Below are 22766 nucleotides of genomic sequence, written 5' to 3' on the forward strand. Positions count from 1 at the left end.
ATTGGAAACCACAAATAGTTTCTGTTAACCCTTCAAGACTTCTTGGTACACGTGCAAATGTCTACCCACAAAAGTCCATGTTTGGCTGTATTGTGAGTATTAAATAGGCATTAATCAGATTAGGAGATGCAGTGTACTCCACAGACTCCCGCAGTCACAGAACAAACTTAGCCCTACAGTACAGTTGGGGGTGAGCAATAACGTAGGAAACTGACGCATGCTTTTAACATTCTCCTGGCCTGTGGTCATCACTAGCGGCCGAATAACTGAAGGAAGAGCAGCGCATCCCATTTGTCCGGGCTTCCATCGCCCTCTAGCGGTTACTTTGGAAGTAGTTCTTAAGAGCCGCACCTCAGAACTCAGGTCTCAGGTCGGATGCGAGAGTGGCATCAGCAGCGCCTGGGGACTTCAGACATAAATAAATGTTCAAGTCGCTCACCTTGCTCTCTGATAGAGACACAGTCAGTCTGTTTCAGTGACTGCCCAGGTAATTCTGACACAAGCTAAAGGTCGAAAGGCACCATTCTAAGAGGAATGCATCCGTATTTGAAGTTGACGGCAAAGACTTAGGAGTTGACATGAAAGACTTATGCATATTTGGATGTTCTTTAGTAAAGCTATTGTTCATAATTCTCTTTTTATGTTTTTTAAAATTGCAGTGTGTGTGTGTGTGTGTGTGTGTGTGTGTGTGTGTGTGTGTGTGTGTGTGCATCTGCAGAGTGGAGAGTAAAGCAGACAACTTTCAGGCTTTGGCTCTCTCCTTCCACCATGTGGGTCCCGAGAAGGAACTCAGGTCACCAGGCTTGGTGGCAGGTGTTTCCAACTGGATGCGCCATCTCACTAGCCCCTATTTTCCTAAACTTCAAAAAGCCTTTTATGCACACAGAGTTACCAAGAAAAAGCTTAAAAGTTAATACTTTAAAAACTTAAAAGAGATGTAAAGTTCTATAAGCCGTAAGTGAATGATATACGAAACGGGATAAGTAGATAATAAGAAATGTATTAGATATTAAAATTCACTAGATATTAAAAATTCCTCTTTAGAGTGAGCAAACTCGGCAAAACATCTAACTAGGATCTAGCCACTTATTTAAATATCTGGCTAATTGCTTTGTTCATACTCCCAGTGACACCATTCCAGCTCTATCTTACACCAAGACTGAACATCACCTGGGCAGAAATGTGTTAAATTATATTATGGGCAAATAAACACTTTAAAAAGTTTAAAAGCATGCATAACAGTGTCAACTCTAGGCTTCTCACAGTAATCTTAACTGATTCATCAGCTAACGACTGCATGATACCATAGGAAGTAACCGTGCTTGAGGTGAAAAATCGGAGACTCCCAACAAGTTACCTGTATGAAACTGTTGGTACCAGTACCTCACCCAACCCTCTCCTCCGTTTTTCATGATCGCCACAGAAAGAGTTCAGAACAAACAGAACAGAGTGGAGAAGACAGGCAGAGTTTATTGCAGAGTAAAGTGAGGCACCCTCAAGGTCGACAGTTGGCAAAGAGCAAAGGAACCACTGTATGGGCAAAACTCCCAAGGGGTGAGAATGGCCAGGGTTCAAAAAGACCATTGTGCCAACTTCCATTTGAGGTAAGCTTTATGCTATTTCTCGGAGTTTCTACAACAGATAACTTCCAAGGGGGTAGTTTTCCCACCCAGGTGGTTTAAAATCCCACTTGAGACTGATTCTTAAGGGATGGAAGACAATGGTGTGTCTTTGTTTATTATTGAAAGCCTCCAGACAGATGGTACTCTCATGATCTTTTGGACAGTCTATAATGTTGTGTCTCATCCAGGGCCAGGGGTCTGACCCAGCCTCCGATCTTCTGCAGTCTCGGGACCTGGCTTTCCAAGCTACTGACTGTGAGGAGGACTCTACCCTAAGTGCCTTGAGTCTGCTAGTATCTGACTAGCAGCCTAACAGGGTTTCCAGTTTCCTATGTTGTCAAGTCTTTTTGAGGATTAAATAAGCAGGCATAAGAGAAATCATGGCTAACTAAGAACAGTTTAAATAAGATGTTTCATTTCATTAAGGTAATATTGTAGTAAGATTGGCAAATATTACAGAAAAGTATTGAAAATGTTAAAAATGAATTAAAATGCAATTATAGCTACTGTACCCCTCATAACCACTATGAACTCTACAGAAAATACCTCAGAGTGCTTGAAAAATAAACAAAACCAACCACAGAAAGAGATGGACTTCTAAGAAACAGCACAGCAACTCCAGACAGAGCTGGGGAGACGGCTCAGTTGGAAAAGGCCCTGCTGTTGAAGCCTGAGGAAGTGAGTGTGGATTCCTGGAGTCTATGTAAACTGAGAATGAATACACACCCTTGTGAATGAAGCTGGGGCTGTGCAGAGACAGGCAGATCCAGAAAGCTCACTGGCCACCCACAATGGCCATATCAATGAGCTCCAAGGTCAATGACAGACCCCAGAAAGTGGCCAAGGGAAGTTTCCCCAAAGGGACCTCTGGCCTCCACACAAATGTACACACCCTTACACTAAGAAGTTCATACACACACAATACAACATGCATACACAAGACATACCACACACACAAAAATTACAAGCACAAATAGAAATCTTTAAAAAAAAAAAAAAAAAAACTGCTGGAACTTCTACAGTCTTGGTGACTTTAAGGCCCAAGTGACAGAATGTGCTGTGACCCCAGATGCTCAAAAGGGAGAGGAAAATCTTAGAAAACCAACACGGAGGAGAAATCACTCCATATACTAACTGTGCTAGTTCTGAATTCTGAATGTGAAGGACATACTCCAAGCAGCCCACCTAAGGATAAACATTACTTAATGTTCAAAATTTAAAATTCAAGTAAGCTGACTGTCAAAAGAAAAATAAAACTACCCTGAGAAATGAGGCAGCCAAGATGCTCAGCAGATAAAAATGTTTGCTGCCAAGCCTGACTGCCCAAGTTCAATCCCCTGGACCCACACGATGAAGGAGAGAGCCCGGCTCTAAAAGTTATCCTCCAATCCCACCCACATGTCCACCTCCACACACACACAAGACAAATAAACATAATTAAGATGTTCAAAATTAAAAAGGGTCTGATAAAGATTATTCATAAAGCCAAGACACAATTCAAAATTAGTATATGTACAAAGAAACAAAAAATTTGTCCCAGACCCAAGGTAAAAAAGCAGCAAATGGAGACCAATCCCAGAATGACCTGGGCTATTAGAATTACCATGTAAAAATTATAAAGCAGCTTGTAAGAGCTGGAGGAAGGAGGTAGTGGTGTAGAACAGTTTTTTTTAGTCTGACATGACTGTTACAGCCTGAAATTCACAGTAGCTGTAATATCTACAGGAAACTGAGTCCATCAACACTCTGTCATGGAGGGAGGAGGGAATTGAGAGGCCCACCCTTCAGTGAGTATCTATAGTCAGTTAATGGCTGATGAGAAGAAAGAGGCATAAAGTGATGGTGTTCCTGTAAACAACCACAATAAAACTCACTGGGTCATTAAAAAAAGAAAAAAAACTAAACTAAACTAAGATATGAAAGTAGGGAAGTTAGTTGGGAAGATGGGGGTCATCAGGACAGAGAGGGATCAGGGGTGAACATGACTGAAGTGCATTATGTGATTTATGAAAATGCCATAATGACACCCATTGTTATATATAACTATTTATATACTAATAAAAATGCATCTATAAAGCTAATAATCAGTAAACAATGAATTTTCACAACAGCATAAAAAAGAAATTATTTTAAATAATAAAATATTATTATGTTCTCATTTACTATGTACCATAACTCATGTCAAGTCAAAGGTGACAAAAATAAGAAACAACACATGCATATAACATTTTCTTTACTAGGTGATGAAACAAAAATAAAACATTTCTCATAAATTCATAACTTAGTGCATTAGAAAATATCTCATTCTACAGTCCCTCTGTGCTGAGTTTCCATCAGTTTCATCGTACTGGGTTTCTGCATTTCTGTTTGGGTGAAAAATTCCATAAAAAACAGTAAGAAAAATAATCCCAAGGAGAAGAGCAAGAACTATGGTAGCACTAATAGGAATAAAATAGTCTGAATTAAAAATAGAGAGAGGAAAAACCCAGAACACAGTCAAGATTCCCAGGGTGCCTAGCACCCTTACAATATAATAGCAAGACATTGGACATTTGGTATTCTGTCCCTTGATATTAAAAAATGTAAACACAAGGATGAATCCAACAACAATCCTATATAAGAATTCCATACTTAGTGAATTACAAAACTGTGTTTGCTGTATAAATGCCCAAATGAAACCTATGATCCAAAGAAGTAACAACAGAAACAAAGCAACCTTCACGTCCATGAACAGCAGAAGCACAACACTCAGCGCCCATGATAACAAGGTAAACAACTTATAAAAGAGATATGTGAGTTTGGGGCAGAGTCCACCAAGCAGATTTTTATCAGGCAATGATTTTCTTAAAGCTACTTGATAATCAACTGTTGACCAAGAAATAGCACAGCAGGAAATCATGATGACCGCATCTACAAAACAAAAGAGAAAAGACATTGGTTTAGGAATGGTAACACTAATATTAGTAAGAATAGTAATAGAAGCTGCGTGGCGGTGGTGCACGCCTTTAATCCCAGCACTCTGAGGCAGAGCTAGGCGGATCTTTGTGAGTTCAAGGCGAGCCTGATCTACCACTCGAGAGAGATCCAGGATAGGCACCAAAACTACACAGAGAAACCCTGTCTCAAAAAACAAAACAAAACAAAAAAGAATAGTAATAGTAATAGCAATAGTAAATTAGCATGTGCCATGCATACTTCAGCAGTGTAGACACACACCAACACGTCTGGCAGTTTACTATCTAATTCTTTGAGGGTAGATTTTGGTATCTCCACATGGCATTAGGGGAGCCAAGGTTTGAAGAGATTCATTACTTGATTCTTATCATGCAACTCAAAAGTGGTAGAACTGAGATTTGAAACTAAAGCTGTCTGAAAGTTGGTATGTTAATGAATGATATCATACTGCTTTAGAATAATCTTGAATAGATTCAGCAAACAATACTTTGGCTAAACACTATAAGTCACGTTGTCTACACTAGTTGGCTTTGACCTTGTACACATACCTAATTCACTAAGAGGTAGCTTAATGGGGTATGAGACAGTTAAACAGAAAATTTGACATGAGTATACATCATTAAGAGAACCATTTTTCATAACCTACAGACCCTTAGTCATGTTAACAAATATACTCTGAAATTCACAAAGTTTTACAGGTTTGACATCTTTATCTGTTTTCTCCCAGCAAGCAGTCAAAGAAGAAGTTCCTTGCTGTTCTGGACACACAAGCCATTTCTAACTTCTGTCAAAGCAGAGGATGTTCTCAAAGGTGAAGCAAATAGATGAGAAAATCAGAACAAAGCAGTCACAGGGGAAGACAGAGTGTGAGTGGCGCTGAGCCGCGTCCACGGTCTACACATGCCTAGTCAGCTCTCGGTGATGTGTTTCTTGCCAGGGCCTTATAAACACCTTTCTCCTCTTTGGATTTTGGCACAAAACACGATGGAGCTGGACTTAATTTTTCCTCTTGTTTAATTGAAATATCACTTTCCCCTAAACTGCCCAGTGACTTATTAATTTTTTCAAATCTTATGTCTACAGGTGTTTTGCCCGCATGTGCCTGATACCCATGGAGGCCAGAAGAGGGCACTGGATCTCCTGGAACCAGAGTTAGAGATAATCATGAGTCATCATATGGCTTCTGGAACCTGGACTTGGTCCTGTGCTGTGGAAAACCTTTTTGATTTTGTGTAGCTCCATTTGTTGGTTTTGGAGGCTAGCTCCTGTGCTGCTAGAGTTCTTTTCAGAAAGTCCTCGCCCACACCATTCCCTGTTTTCCTCCAGTAGTTTCAACATTTCGGGTTTTAAATTATGGTCTTTGTTCCACATTGAACTGATTTTTGTACAAGGTAAAAGATATGGATCTCACTTCATTCTTCTGTGGGTGACTATGCAATTTTGTCAGCACCATTTCTTATTATTAAAAATGTTATGTATTTTTTAATAAAAAACACATCATTTCCCCCTTTCCCTTCCTCCCTCCAACCTCTCCCATATACCCTGTGCCTTGTTCCCTCTTAAAATCATGGCCTTTAAAAAAAAAAACTGTTACTGTTATACATGCACACACACACACACATACACACATGCCTCAATATATAAATTCATTTAGTGTTGCTTGTATGTACACGAGTTCAGGACTGACCACTCGGCATTAGATAACCAACTGAGGTCTCATCCCTGGAAAGACGATTTCTCCCAGTCCCAGAATTCCTTAGTTGCCTGGAGCTCTTTGCTATGGATGGGGCCCTGTGAGATTCCCTGCTCCATGTTAGCATGTCTATTGGTGTTCTACTTCTTCGGATTTTGTTTAGGCAGCCATATTGTTGAGGTATTGTGGCTGAAAGCTCCCTGTCATTTCTAGGAAACACATCTCACAGCAGACTCCCTGGACCTCTGGTTCTTACAAGAATCTGTTCGCTCTTCTGCAATGTTCTCTGAGCCTTAGGTGTGGGAGTTGTGTTGGAGACGCATCAGCTGGGGCTGGGTGTCTTACAATCACTTGTTCTAGAACAAGGTTGCAACTCTCTGTAACAGTATCTACTGCAAAGAGAAGTTTCTTTGATGAGGGGCGAGAGCTCCATTTATCTGTGGGTACAAGGACAAATATTGCAAATACTGTTAGGAATTATAATGGCTTAGTAAGATGGCAATGGTAAGCTCTCCTCTACGGTCCTTGACCTCACTAGTCCTGAGTAGTTGGCTAGATAGAACACACATGATTTTCCTCCTGTTGAACTGGCCTTAAGTCCAATTAGAGAGCTGTTGGTTACTGCCAAGATAATCACTACTGCACCCTTAGGATTATCATGCCATCCTCGTTGTGATTCATAGGTATTACAGCTGGGTAGGAATATTGGCTGCTTCCCTCCCTTGGAAACTTGCATAACAAGTTCCAGTACTATGAAAGCTAGTTCTCGGGCAGAGAGGGTATGGGGGGGTGGGGGCAGGAGGCAGAACTTTCAAGTCAGATCCAGCCTGGGTCCTCCTGGTCTTTTACTAAAGTGCCTGGTATCTTCAGAAACAGTGCATTGACTACCTTTTGGAGGCAAACAAGGACAACAGCAATAGCCTATATTGTACCACAACTGGAAAGGGGGTTTCTCGTGCCTGGTATTGCAGTTGTTTTCAGATATCTGTGGCTCTTGGAGGAGCACTGTTAGGCCAAGCCAACACCATTTCTTGAATAGACTGTCTTTTTCCACTGCATATTTTAGACAACTTTGTCGACCATCAGGCAGCCATAGCTTATTGGTTTATTTCCAGACCCTCTATTCTGCTCCATTGGTCTACCTATCTGTTTTTATGCCTGTCCAAGACTGCCTTCATTACTACATCTTAATAGTACAATTTGAGATCAGTTATTGTAATAACTCCAGCTGTGTTCTTCCTCCTTATTATTGCACTGGACATTTGTTGTGTGGACTTTGGTGGATCCCTATGAATTCTTAGATTACTTTTACTAGTTATGTGAAGGAAGGATGACACTGTAATTTAGATGGAAATCACATTGAAGCTGTAGATTACTTTTGGTGACACAACCATTTTTACAACATTGGGTCTGCCAAGCCAAGAACACGGCAAATCTTCCCATTACCTAGTATCATCTTTGGTTTCTGTTTTTCAATGTCTTGAGTTTTCACTGTAGAGGTTTTCCTTCCTTAATTGGGCTTATTCCTAGGTTCTTTATTTTTGTAAGCTATTATAAATGGGATGTTTTCCCTAATCTCTTTCTCTGTGAGTTCTTTGTTGGTATATATGAAGAGTACTGATCTTTGTGTACTGATTCTGTGTCCTACAACTTTACTGAAAGTACTTTATTAGGTCTACAAGTTTGTGGTAGAGTCTATGGAGTCTTACAGTAGAGAGTCATACAGTCTGCATTAGAGACAGCCTGACTTCCTCCTTTCCTATGTTTATCCCTTTTATGTCTTGTTTCTCTAACTAGGACTTTGAACTCTCTATTGAGTAAGAGAGATACGAGTAGGAATCTTTGTCTCATTCCCAATGTTAGAGGTAATGCTTTCAGTTAGTCTATTAGTACAATCTTGGCTATAGGTTTACTGTATATGGCCTTTACAATTTGAGGTATGATCCATTCATTCCTAATCTCTTCATGATTTTCATCATGCAGGTATGTTGAATGTTTCAGAATCTTTCCTGCATCTCCTCCTTAAAATATTTATATAATGTATTACATTTATTGAATTGAGTGCATTACACTAACCCAGTATCTCTGGAATGAAGCTCATTTGATCATGATGTATGATATTCTTCATGGCATAATATGATATTTTTACATTTTGAGTAATTTTTATGATCATCAAATAACATCCAAAAAACAAAAAAGATGAAAAAAATCATTCAAAATTCCACTACCAACAGCAGCCATACTTAATATTTTGGCACACTTTCATCCAAACATGTTTCTTTCTAGTCATTTCTTTGTATCCTTAAGAATACATTGACAGGCTGGGCAGTGGTGATGCACGCCTTTAATGCCAGCACCCGGGAGGCAGAGCCAGGAGGATCCCTGTGAGTTTGAGGCCAGCCTGGTCTACAGAGCAAGATCCAGGACAGGCACCAAAACTACACAGAGAAATCCTGTCTCGAAAATACTTATATATATATATATATATGTGTGTATATATATATACACATATATATATATATGGAAATCCTTATAAACAAGTTTAATTAAATTTGATCTCATAAATGCTTTCTTATGTCATTAAAACTCTTTGAAAAGACTCTTCTAAAAGCTATATATTTTATTCTAAATGTCTACAGAAATTTATTTATCAAGTTCTCTATTGCTAGATAATTGCTTGCTCGCTCTCTGTCTCTCTTTTTTTTTCTTTTTTTTTTTTCTTTTTTTTTTTTTTTTTGGTTTTTCAAGACAGGGCTGTCCTGGAACTTACTCTGTAGACCAGGCTGGCCTTGAATGCACAGAAATCTGCCTGCCTCTGCCTCCCAAGTGCTGAGATTAAGGTGTGCGTCACCACTGCCCAGCTACTATTTTAAATTAACTCTTCAAATTCTTCCCTTAAGAAGAAAAAGCAATAAAGAAGTGGACACATGCATCCATCCCTACCCAGAAGCTATCTCAAATTGACAACCCCTTGCAAATGAAAATTTAGTTTTCTCCAAGGGAGTCTCACTGAGGAAATAAACTACTCTTAAGTGTAGGCTGCATGCCCAACAGTAGGCGGCCAACAGAAAATGAGCTCAAAGGCATCTTTGGAGGTTCCTTGTCTCATAATGTCATACCAAGGCTTTTTGTTTCTTTTTTTAATTTTTAACTTTTTATCTATCTATCTATCTATCTATCTATCTATCTACTATCCTACAGGTCCTTTGCACATATATTATGGCTTCTGATTTTGTGTTTTTATGGTATTACTGAGTGTGTAAACTAGTGGGTCTCTGTGTCTATATCTGCTTCTTGGGCTCTTTTCTTTCTGCTTGTTTACTTTGTCCTATTCTGATCTGTTTGGTTTTTTATCTTATTATATTTTATTATTATCCCTTAGATGCTTGTTTGATTTCTAGGGAAAGACAGAAAGAGAGTGGGTCTAGCTGGGAGGGGTAAACTAGGAGTGGTAGAGGGAGGGGAAACTGTATTCAGGATATAGCATATGAAAAAAATTATTTTAAATTTTAAAAAAAGATGACAAGAAAAAACAAAGGTAAGGACAGAATCATAACATAAAGTTGCAAAAATTTGCTTGTCACATCATTTTATAGTCAGATTTTTTTTTTTTTTTTTGGTTTTTCAAGACAGGGTTTCTCTGTGTAGCTTTGCGCCTTTCCTGGGACTCACTTGGTAGCCCAGGCTGGCCTGAAGTCACAGAGATCCGCCTGCCTCTGCCTCCCGAGTGCTGGGATTAAAGGCGTGTGCCACCACCGCCCAGCAGTCAGATATTTTTAAATAACCTAAATTAACATAAAGAACAGAGTGGCTGGTAAATTATGGTTTATCTGTCATTTGTAGCATGATGCATGTAACAAAAACGAGGAAACCTTCCCTGTACTGATTTGGACAGCTCTGAGGATGTACAGTTGAATACAAAACAAAAAGCCAATTGCTATATTCTTTGTCTTACAGGGAAAAAAAATAAAAGAAAACATAGCATACACTTTTTCCAGGTTGTCTGAAGGATTGTCTAGCAACCAACAGCAGTGGTTTCCCTTCTAGGCAGACAAGGGAAGAAACATAAAGAACAGAAGTAGAGATTATATCTTTACATATTTCTTAATATTGGAAACATGTTGCTAAATTTCATTTTAAAACGCCATTTTTAGGATTAAAACATTCTAGAACAGTCCTGAGATTTATACAGCTACGATAAGATCTCTAGCTGGGGGTATCAAGAAAGACTTACACTGACTTAAGTTTGCCTGGCCGCGCTCCAGAAAGGCATAGAGCTGAAGAATGAGCTGTGGGCAGCCTTCCAGGTAGGTCTCAAACAGCCTGAGCATGCTCAAGTCGGTGGCTGCGTCTATAGCCTCTTTGTGAGGATCCGTTTGTCCCTCCATAAAACTCCTCGTTCTGCTGCTGTGTTTGAAAACCACATGGTAACCCTTTCTCAAGGCAAACCAATACCTATAAAGTAAACACAAGGATTTCTCCTCAGTCACATACTTTTAGACATTACATTCATTTTAAATAACATATAAAAGATAGAATTATGCATATGTATGAGATACAGATGTTTCAAAACAGATACATGTTCAGTGTTTAAATCAAGTTAAACATGTTTATCACTTCAAATATTTATCACTTCTTAATAGAGGGATGTGAAGAAGAACGGGATGCTGAGATGAAGCCATATGTACACAGCCAAGAAGAATGGAGAGCTGAATTAAAAAAACATCAACAATTTCCAGAATTTAAAATCCTGAATCATGACATGACACTAGTGGAATTCAGGTGTTTTTGGTACATGGTCTGCTCTCACCTAATGTGAGGTCGAACTATTGACCTTGTGTACATCCTACTTCCCAAATGAGTCTATCAGATATGCTAAGCCTATAGGCTGAAGATGCCCCAACACTGCGGAGAAACCTCAGGTGACTGTCCAGGCAGCTGGCTGTTTCTGTCAACTCACAATTTTTTGGAAGTTGCTTGCATGTACTTCCTGTTTTTATTTTTGTTAGGTAATATTATTTCCTTCTTGGGTCTCTGAGGGAGTTGAAGTTTAGTTAGTTATAGTTGAAGATTAATTAGGATAGAAAGTGAATTAGATACATTTTGGACTTACCAAAATAGGATAGATAATGGAATTATTTTCTCTGAATTTGTCAAATACAAATGGACTAGACATTGTTTAGGTATTTATTACTTGTATATATTGTATATAGTTATTATACTTTTGTATATAGTTTTTCTTCTAGCTTTGTGAAATATACATACAATATCATTATCTATAGGCATCCTACCATGCAACAGATCTTCCTTTTTATCTCTTATTTAGCACCTATTCATCAACTCTCTGCACTTACACATTTTTATGATGTGTATATTTATGTACATATTGAAGCAATATTCCACAAATAATCCATTCACAGGCTTCACTGAGATTCGGACCTCATGAAATTTTAACACCTGAGTGATGTGTGTATTAAGCACAGATGATCATACCTCAATTTTTACAATAATCATAAGATAGTGAGGAGCTCTTCTAATTTTTCAGTTGAGAAAGCTAAGGCTGTAAAGGGTAAAATGATTACTGATATTTATACAAAAGTAATGGGATGACCAAAAGTCCAAATCCAGATTCTGTGATCCTTACCTACTGCATTCCAAAGGACAAGCTATAATTTAGTGTTCTGGTACTTTGAATGTAATTGGCCCCCATAATCTCATAGGGAGTGGCACTATTAGGAGGTGTGGCTTTGTTGGAGTGAGTATGGCCTTGTTGGAGGAAGTGTGTCACTGTGGGGGCAGATTTGAGGTTTCCTATGTTCAGGATACCACCCAGTGTCTCAGTCGACTTCCTGTTGCCTGCCAGATGGAGAACTCTCAGCTACTACAGCACCATGTCTGCCTGTGTGCCACCATGCTCCCCACCATGATGATAATGGACTGAACCTCTGAAACTCTAAGTGAGCCACCCCAATTAAATGTTTTCTTTGTAAGAGTTGCCGTGGTCATGGTGTCTTTTCACAACAATAAAAACCCTAATTAAGACAAGTATTGCCGGGCGGTGGTGGTGCATGCCTTTAATCCCAGCACTCGGGAGGCAGAGACAGGCTGGATCTTTGTGAGTTCGAGGCCAGCCTGCTCTACAGAGCGAGATCCAGGAAAGGCGCAAAGCTACACAGAGAAACTCTGTCTCGGAAAAAAAAAAAGACAAGTATATATCAAGTATTTATCAATTTATCTTAACTCCAACACAAAACATTTCCCTACAGAATGTGAAGGCCAAAGAGGAGACTGAATCTTTTCCATTTAGTTTAGTAAATCATTAATGCCAATGAGGGGTCTATGAGCATTTTTATAGTAGAAATACAAAAGAAAAACAAAATAACAAAACCCTTCAAGGACTCTTAAAGTACCCCTGCTCAGGCCCTTATCCTGAAAGAACTCTTAAACAAATACTAACTACCAACCTACAGATAAAATTAATAATAAAAAAGTATTTAGAAGCAATCTAAGACTAGGATAAAGGCAACCAAGACACTGTTTCAAAACTTATCAGAGTTCTTATCCACAGTCAGTTTCTTCACACATATAACAATAGACAGAAAGACAGACAGAGAGATATATAGATAGATAAATACATAGAGATATGGATATAGATTTAGATATAGATGACCTATAAATAGATATATTCACCATGCTGTTTAAACTAAAACCATGGAAAATTTGCAGACCCTGTAAAGTTCTTTCCAAATTTCCTAGATTCTAATGTCAAATATATCCAGACTCTAAACACTTCGTACCACTTATATGACTCCATCCCCAAGTTAATCAGACAACCCCTGACCCGAATTTTCTCATTAGCTCCATAATAGTTCTTCCTGATTCTACTCTTTTTTCTTTTTCTTTCTTTCTTTTTTTTTTTCCGGGACAGGATTTCTCTGTGTTGTTTTGGTGCCTGTCCTAGATCTCGCTCTGTAGACCAGGCTGGCCTCGAACTCACAGAAATCCGCATAGCTCTGCCTCCCAAGTGCTGGGATTAAAGGCGTGCACCACCACCGCCTGGCTCTGATTCTATTCTTTGGAGGAGGGTTGCCACAGCATATAAGCGGAGTTCAGAGAACGGCTTTGGGGAGTGGGTTCTCTCCTTCCACTATATGTGTGCCAAGGCTCAATCTCAAGTTGTCCAGCTTGGCAGCAAGCACCTTTACCTTCTGTACCATCTTGTCCACCCTGGTTCTATTCTTGTTCCTCATCTAATCTATTCTCTTCACAACATCTAGATTGAACCCTTTAAATATAATTCATATGTCACTCCTCTAGCAAAATGTTCCAATGATTTCCATCAGATTTATAAGCCCAAATTCTTACCATATCTTCGAAGGTTCTCCATGACCTGCCTCCACACATACTACCATCACTGTCTTTCCATTTTTCTCCCCAACTCCAGTGTGCCTCCTTGCTACGTTTCACAACTTAAAGGCCTCTGTCTTCACTACTAAATCTACCTAGAACTGTTCTAAACCCAATATGTTTTCATAGTTGGCTCCTTAACTTTACTTAAGTTTCTACTTGGTTGTCACGTCTATGAATTATATTCAGTATGGGCTAGATGCCAGGGTAAAGAAAAATGTCACCAACAATGACAACTGCATGGTCTCTGTCCTCAATGATCTTACAATTCAATAGGCATATCAAGTACATATACTACTAGCTGGAATATAAGGCAGAAGAAATAAACAATTATTAGAAGTATAAATACCATACTGTGAAAGTACAGCATGAAGAAAAATTAACATTGCCTGGGCCTAATTTATAATAGAAAGCTTCACTTGAGTCTGTTCTGGGTATGTAGCACAACAGGAAATATCTGGTTCCTATTTCTGAAGTGGTTTATAAACCAGTAGGTTAAATACTATTTAAAAACATGAAAATTGCGTAAGTATTATCAGTTACACATAGAAAGCCTAATTAGCACAGGCAGCAAATATATAAATACTATTTAAAAACATGAAAATTGCGTAAGTATTATCAGTTACACATAGAAAGCCTAATTAGCACAGGCAGCAAAAATTGGTAGAGGAAGAAAATGTCAGTGTGAAGAGTAGAAACTCAGCCAAATGTGGTAGTATGTACATGTAGACATGGTATGTGTATACACATACAGGAGGATCACTTGAGCCCAGGGTGACAGTGAGACCACGTCTGTGTCTATAGATAGATAGGTAGATAGATGATAGATAGATAGATAGATAGATAGATAGATAGATAGATAGATGATAGATAGATAGATAGATAGATAGATAGATAGATAGATAATAAACAGACAGATGTTTTCATGGTTAGCGCTAATTGTCTGTTTGACAGAATCTAGACTCACCTGGGAGAGGGGCATCCAGGTGTGCCTGTGGGGGATTATCTTGATTTGGTTAATTGATGTAGAAAGATCCATCTTACCTATGGCCAGGGCTATTCCCCGAGCAAGAGATGCTGGCCTCTATAAAATGAAGAGCTAACACTAGCATGCATGCACTTCCTGTCCCTTGCTTTGAATACAATGTGACCAGCTACTTGAGATTCCAACTTCCTTGACTTCCCAACAATAGTAGATTACACCTTGAATTGTGGGCCAAAATAAACCCTGTCTCTCTTAAGTTGATTTAGTTGGAGTAGGGAAAACTGAGAGAGCAAAAACTCTAACAACATCAAAATGGCTTGATCCAAATCCAGATTCTGCCCGTCTCTAACCTCTCTTTGCTCAGTTTCCAAAACTGAAAACTGGAGTTCTTCATCTTCCTTCTGCTCAGTGAGCTGGGCTCCACATGAACTATCATATGAAAGATGCCCACCTGGACCATGTCAAGTGCTGTGTAAGCCCCTGGGAAACAAGGTGGACAAGCTATTTACACTTCCAGGGACAGGAGGAGGAGTTGTGCTTAACAGTGTAAGGAGTCATGGAAATTTTATATAAATCTTTGTTTGAGGTTAATTTCATTGAAAATGAAGATTTGAGTATAATTTCCTGATTGGTAGAACACTGTTTCAGTTTATGGAACAAATAGTCAATAAGCCCAAGAGAAAGAGAGTGCTTTCTTGGCATAATTTATCCCCATATATTCTTTCATTCAAGAAAAAAATAATTATCAGGTCTTATTTCCCAGTAATGAATTAGTGTTATCAGGTAAACTTTCATAGTGACAATAGATGACTTCTGGGAAACACACACATACCAGCGAGAAAGAGAAAAAAGAAAAACAACCCAAGTCAGGAAGGAACCAAAGGGGGTTGTGTGAACAGCGCTGCATGGTTACTTGGGTTTTCCTCTGAATGCATCCGCAGTCCAAATGACATGAAGTAGATACAGCTCAAGACTGGTCAAAATATCCCGATGAGAAGCCTGGGTGAAGCCTACAGAGACTTAGAATTTCAGGGTGTCCCAGAGAAGAGGAAGCCAGGGGAAAAGAACCCCAAATGAACCTGTTCCTCTGCACACATGGGGAGACTCACTCTCCTCACAACTGTGTCTGTGTGTGCACACATGGGGAGACTCACTCTCCTCACGCCTGTGTCTGTGTGTGCACACATGGGGAGACTCACTCTCCTCATGCCTGTGTCTGTGTGTGCACACATGGGGAGACTCACTCTCCTCACACCTGTGTCTGTGTGTGCACACATGGGGAGACTCACTCTCCTCACGCCTGTGCCTGTGTCCGCACACACCTGTGTCTGTGTGTGCACACATGGGGAGACTCACTCTCCTCACACCTGTGTCTGTGTGTGCACACATGGGGAGACTCACTCCCCTCATGCCTGTGTCTGTGTCTGCACACATGGGGAGACTCACCCTCCTCACACCTGTGTCTGTGTCCACGCACATGGAAAGACTCACTCTCCTCACACCTTGTGTGCACACATGGGGAGACTCACTCTCCTCACACCTGTGCCTGTGTCCGCACACATGGGGTTAGACTTTAGGAAACAGGAGAAAACAAGTGAAGGGAACCCCTATAGATTTCACCAGCTAGCTACATCAGGGAAGAGCTTAGAATTTGACTCTCACCAAATTAGAAGTGACAGGCAAATATCTCAGCAACTCCCCAAGTCCCAGAAAATGTCAAATGTAGATGCATAAAGTATATCTCAAAACTAAGAGATTTTACCATAGGGGAACAGCAAGAGACTTGCCCAATCTAATCCTCAACCAAGCTCGTATAAAGGGAATTTTCCTGTAATTTGGCTGTTGCTTTGAAAGAAACCAATGTCTTTACAAGGTATCAGTCACCTTGTAACAGTCACAGCACAATGAAAACATTCCTTGACATACAGCCAACGAGGAAATGTCACTCAAATCCAAGCGGGAAAGCAGCTCCAGAAACATCAGTGAAGAAAAAAATGCAGCCACACATGACACTCATGTTGAGACCAACAAACAAAAACTAAAGTAAGCCTGAGAACTATATCGATATAATATCTATGATGATATTATGGGTGAAAGGTTGGAAATGTAAAGAAAAGACATGTAAAAATAAAGAATAAAGTATTTAATTGAACTCTTATACAAGTAAAATACACAAAATCAAGATTAACTGGATGGAATTAACAGCTAATTTAGCCAAAACCAAACAGATCATTGAATTAAAGATGGGTGTTATAGCTTGAATATTTGTGTTTCCCAAAATTCATACATTGAAAACTAATTTCCATGTGATGAATGGTGGGAGGGGTGTTCAGAGATAATTCAATGATGGGATTAGTGCCCTATAAATAAGACCCCAAAGAGTGTCTTACCCTCCCATCAACTAACTAGATAACTAGAAGGCACTCCTAAGAATGATAAAGCAGGATCTATATGGTAGTTTGAATAAGAATGCCTCCCCCCCCCCCCCGCTTGATTCATATCTTTAAATGGTTAGGGAGTGGCACTATTTGAAAGGATTAGGAGGTGTGACCTTGTTGGAGGAAGTGTGTGACTGGGGGTGGGCTCGGAAGTTTCAAAACCCCAGGCAGTCCCAGTGGCTCTGGTCCTGCTGCCTGTGGATCCAGATGTAGAACTCTCAGCTCCTTCTCTAACACCATGTTGGCCTATGTGCCGCCATGCTTCCTGCCATGATGATAAAGGACCAAACCTCTGAACCATAAGCCAGCCCTAGATAAGGCTTTCCTTTATAAAAATTGCTGTGGTCATGGTGTCTCTTCATAGCATTAAAACAGTGACCAAGACAACCTCACTAGACCTTAACCTGCCAGGACCCTTAGTCTTAGAATCCACAGCCTCAGCCAGGCGGTGGTGGCACACGCCTTTAATCCCAGCCCTCCGGAGGCAGAGGCAGGCAGATCTATGTGAGTTCAAGGCCAGCCTGGTCTACAAATCGAGTTCCAGGAAAGACGCAAAACTACACAGAGAAACCATGTCGAAAAACCAAAAAAAAAAGAAAAAGAAAAAAAAAGAAAAGAATCCACAGCCTCTACAACTATAAGATATGAATTGCTTTCATTTAAAGGCCACCTAGTCTGTTACCACAGACCATTTTAAACGTTATAGGAGCCTCACCAGACTACGGTAATAGCTCAATAGAAACCAAAGGAAAGCATGTAGAAAAGGGGGGGGGGGTGTGAGATGAACTTGAAAACACTGTGTAGAATTTAAATCCCCAAAGAAAAGGAGACTAAACCGGGAAAGTCGATTTGACAAAATATTGGTGAAAATATGTTTCCTCATCATTAAAACAGCAATTTACAGATCCAAGAAATGTAATTAACCCAGACAGAAATAATATAAATAAAGCCACACAGGGCCACATCATTCTTAAATGCTCAGAGTTCAGTATATAGAGAAAAGACATCTTCTACACAGGAAAACAATGAAAATGTTAGCTGATTTCTCAGCACCCACATGACAATTCACAGGCATCTGTAACTCCAGTTCCAGGGGATCCAACACCTTCTTCTGGCCTCTGCAGGCACAGTGTGCATGTAGAACATAGACATAATGTAGACAAAAACATCCATACACATGAAATAAAAATAAATCTTTTTTTTAAAAAAATGCAAATTTATGTGACTAGCAAAATACACATAAAACACAAATAGTTTCAAAGGAAATCACACAAGAAAAGTTGGCTATACTGACATCCCAGACAAAAAAATAGACTGGGGGAGGATTAACAAGGATAAGGAAGGAGTGTTATAACGACATAAGAATCAACTCATAATAGCATAACACAGCCAGTGGTGGCTCATGCCTTTAATCCCAGCACGTGGGAGGCAGAGTCAGGTGGATCTCTATGAGTTCGAGGCCAGCCAAGTCTACAGAGTGAGTTCCAGGACAGCCAGAGCTGTTACACAGAGAAACCTTGTCCAAAAAAAAAAAAGTTGGCATGATAGCATAACACTTCTAAATCTGTATACCATAAAAAACATACCATATTTAGAAGCAATAGGCATATATACTTAATAAATAATTCATGGAAACATTCCTTATCATTCACCTACCAGCTCAAACACTATTTGTCCTTATTCTTTAAGGAAATGATCCTACAGTTGAGGAAATCCCAAGTTTTCAATACTGGACAAACCTTGGATTTAAGGAACGGCTCTGACTTTGGCTTACTTCTTACTCCTTGTCTTAGGAGTCTTCCACTTCCTAGACTAAGGAATTATAAATATAAAGATTAACAAACGAAGGGGCATTTGTTACCTATCTTTTACTAACAGCCAACATAATTCAGTGGTTTTTCTTTCGGCTCCATTTAGTTGTGTGCACAGGAAACATATTGACATAATTTTTTTAAAGCCATATTGTGACTACTCTCCATCCCATTCCTATGATCCTACTTCTTGATCTCCATGACCACAATTCATTATTATTTGTTTCATGTGGACCTTCTCAACTTTCTTTGTGTGCATAAAGCCGACATGAACATAGACATCTTTCATGACCTTTGTCATTTTACTCAGCTATAAAGAATGAAATCATCCATTTGCAAGAACATAGATGGAATTGGAGACCATAATGTAAGCAAAAGAAACCAAACTCAAGAAATAAAAGTGTCATACTTTGTCTAATATATCAATCCTAGATATACATGACATGCAGATAAAGGGGAGCAAGGGGTCAAAGGTGAAAAGGATGGAAAGACAAAAGATGTAAAAGTTGGGGGGAAGACAAATATCACAAGTATTCTCCAATACATGGAGAGTCGAAACATAAAGCATAAAAGTCATGAAAACAGAAATAAGACTGCTTCGGTGGGAGAAGTAGAGGAGGAAGAGGGACAAGAGGGGATAACAGAAGGGCAAATGAATGTGAGCAAAGTACACGATACACTTGTATGAAACGCACTGCATTACATGCTAATGGAAAAGATTAACATAAAAATACACCTCCCAAAGTGTAATCCTTATGTCTTTTAACCTAGTATAACTATGTAACTTTTTTTTTTTTCAGACAGGGTTTCTCTGTGTAGTTTTGGTGGCTGTCCTGGATCTCGCTCTGTAGACCAGGCTGGCCTTGAACTCACAGAGATCTGCCTGGCTCTGCCTCCTGAGTGCTGGGATTAAAGGCGTGTGCCACCACCGCCCAGCTAGCTATGTAACTCTTATTGGTCATATGTGTGACGCATTAAGGCTTATCTACTATAGACCTATTTGCATATCAGCACTAACCTCTACTCCATTCCTTTTCATCTAACTGAAAAAATACACTTCCAGAACTGACTAGAACACTGTCTTTTAGTTCCCCTAAAGCCAAAAAATTTCTCTCTCATTGCACATTGTCTCTCTTAAACACAGTGAAATGCCTATTAAATGAAAATACTGTATTAATGAATCTGGAAAATTCCGGCAGTACAGCAATGACTCCCACAAACAGCTATAGCAAAGAGCAAGTTACCTTTGTGCTATTTTCAAATAAAGAACCTTTGTACTTTGGCTCATCTGACTACTCAGCCACAAAAATGGTCATGTCTGTTTGGATTAAAGGATTACAGCGCTGGTTACAGTCTCCCCGGAGGGGCTCACACTCAGTCCTGTAGCAGCCAGCCTGTAGGAGCCCCTCCTCCCAGCCCAACTCCAGTCAATGCGAACTCCACCTCTTGGTGCTGACTCAGGATGACCATACCCTTTCATCCCAGTCTCTCCAGACTTATCCTGCCTGCCAGAGCCCCTCCTCCTCCATACCTCTATTCCCTAGGAACCTAACCACTCCCCTCCCCAGCTCTTCCTACAGCCTCTCCCATCTCATTTCCTTTCTGTTACCCACCAACCTGCCAAAGCACTCTCTACCTGGAACCAGACACTTACCACATCTGCCTAGGATCCAGAGAAGGCAACAGCAACCAAAGAACAGAACATCTAACCAACAATAACAAGACCAGATATCAACATCAAGAAACACCTCAAACATGGTAACTCAGGATGCCTAGACCTGAATGCAAAAGCACAAATATGAATGGACCAAACAAGATGCTCCACCAGAAAACAGTAACCTTATTACAGCAGGCCTGAAGTTCTGTGGAAACACAGAGTTGAATAAAAAATAAAATCACTTCAAAATATGAGAGTAGAATTTAACAAAGAAATAGAATCACTAAAGAAAACCAGACTGAAATAAAACAAGTGAAAATTTTAGAGTTTCAAACAAAAACCCAGAGGTAAGTTTACCAACTGCGGTGGTTTGAACAGGAATGGCCCCCATAGGCGCATATATTTGAATGTTTGGTCATTAAGGAGTGGTGCTACTTGAGGGGATTAGGAGGTGTGGCCTCCTAGTCGGAGGAAGTGCGTTACTGAGCTTCAAAAGCCCAAGCCAGTCCCAGTGTTCTTTTTCTCTTCCTCCTGCCTTCAGATCTAGATGTAGGACTCTCAGCTACCATGTCTGCCTGAGTGCTGCCATGCTCCTCACCAGGAAGATAATGAATGAAACCGCAGAAACTGTAAGCCAGCCCCAATTAAACACTTTCCTTTATAAGAATTGTCAAGGTCATGGTGTCTTCACAGCAATGAAACACTGGCTAAGACACCAACACAGTACAAAACATGAAGGAGAAAATCTTGGCTGTTAAAGATAAATTAGAGGATATCAAGAACTCATTCAAAGAAAATGATAAATCTAAGAAAAATGCAGGTTCAACATTCAGGAAATCTAGGACACTATGAAATAAACCAAATCTACGAATAAAAGGGATAGAGTAAGGAGAAGAAACCCAAGTCAAAAGACAATAGTTTTAACAAAATCATAAAAGAAAATTTCTCTGACCTAAAGAAGATAGCTAGTATCTTTATATAAGAAGTATATAAAAACACCAAATAAATGGGACCAGAAAAGAAATTTCCCATGACACACAATAATCAAAACACTAAATGGATAGAACAACAACAAATAGGGATATTAAAAACTGCTGTTAGGGTCTAAGAATCCACAAAAAAAAAACAAAAAAAAAAACAAAAACAGGTTTGAGCAAGCCAAACATTTATTCAGAAAAACTGACAGGGAGGCAGCAGGGGTCAGGCTCCAAACCATGGCCCCAAGGCAAGGGCAGCAGCCAGTTTTAAAGGGAAAAACCACAAAAAGGCAGTTCCTGAGTCCCATCCAATCACAATGTAATGTGGAGAGAAGCGGTTGGGGACTTTCCTTAGTGGTACACTTCCAGCCTATCAGGGAGTTATGTGGTTTGGCACCCCAGATTCAGCTCTGGGCCAACCACCCAGAGGAGGATTGACTGTTTGTGTTTGGCTTTATTCTAGACACCCGCACAAAGGGGTTGGGGGTTGTAGCCCATTCTCATGAACTGGGTACCAGCTTAGAGTAGAATAAACTGGAACAAAATGAAGTTCTTGCTGTTAACTAGATTCTAACATTGCAAGGGAAAAAGAACAAATAACATATAAAGGCAGACCTATTAGAATAATACCCAACTTCTCAATGGAAACTCTAAAAGCCAGAAGGGGCTGTAAAGATGTTGTTCCACAAATTCTGAGAGACCTCAGATGTCAGCTGAGACTACTACACCCAGCAAAATTATCACAACTGACAAAGAAAGAAAAACATTCCACAATGAAACCAAATTTAAGCAGTATCTTTCTACCAATCCAGCTCTATAGACAACACTAAAAAGAACCTTAGTCTGAAGAGGATAACAACACCCAAGAAGACAGAATTGATAAATGTCAGGATAGAATAAAAACAGGGAGAAAAAAACGTACACCATAACAACAAAATAAATAGTATTCATTCATAGTACCCAATATTAATGCTCTCAATTCCCCCAAACAAAAGACATGGATTAGCAGATTGGATTATAAAACAGGATTTATCTTTCTGCTGTATCCAAGAAATACACCTTAACATCACCTTGGGGGTTAAGGATGGACAAAGATATTCCAAGTAAGTAGACCCAAAAAGCAAGCAGGTGCAGCCATTTTAACAGTCAAAATATACTTCAAACAAAAACTAATCACAGGAGACAGATAAAGACACTACATACTCATTAACAGAAAATCTA

At 39.6% G+C, this 22766-nt stretch overlaps 1 protein-coding gene across 1 annotated transcript in view; it reads right to left on the reverse strand.

Moving 5' to 3' along the window:
• Positions 1 to 3838: 3838 nt before the first annotated feature.
• Positions 3839 to 22766, reverse strand: part of Xkr9 (XK related 9) — a 32971-nt gene continuing 14043 nt past the window's right edge. The window contains exons 4-5 of the mRNA XM_059253997.1: positions 10505 to 10725; positions 3839 to 4532 (exon numbers count right to left, since the gene is read on the reverse strand). Of these exons, the coding sequence (XP_059109980.1) occupies positions 3904 to 4532; positions 10505 to 10725 (850 nt within the window). The 3' untranslated portion in view covers positions 3839 to 3903. The remainder of the gene's footprint in view (positions 4533 to 10504; positions 10726 to 22766) is intronic.

The sequence above is a fragment of the Peromyscus eremicus genome, chromosome 2 (assembly GCF_949786415.1).
Source record: "Peromyscus eremicus chromosome 2, PerEre_H2_v1, whole genome shotgun sequence".
Classification (NCBI taxonomy): Eukaryota; Metazoa; Chordata; class Mammalia; order Rodentia; family Cricetidae; genus Peromyscus; species Peromyscus eremicus.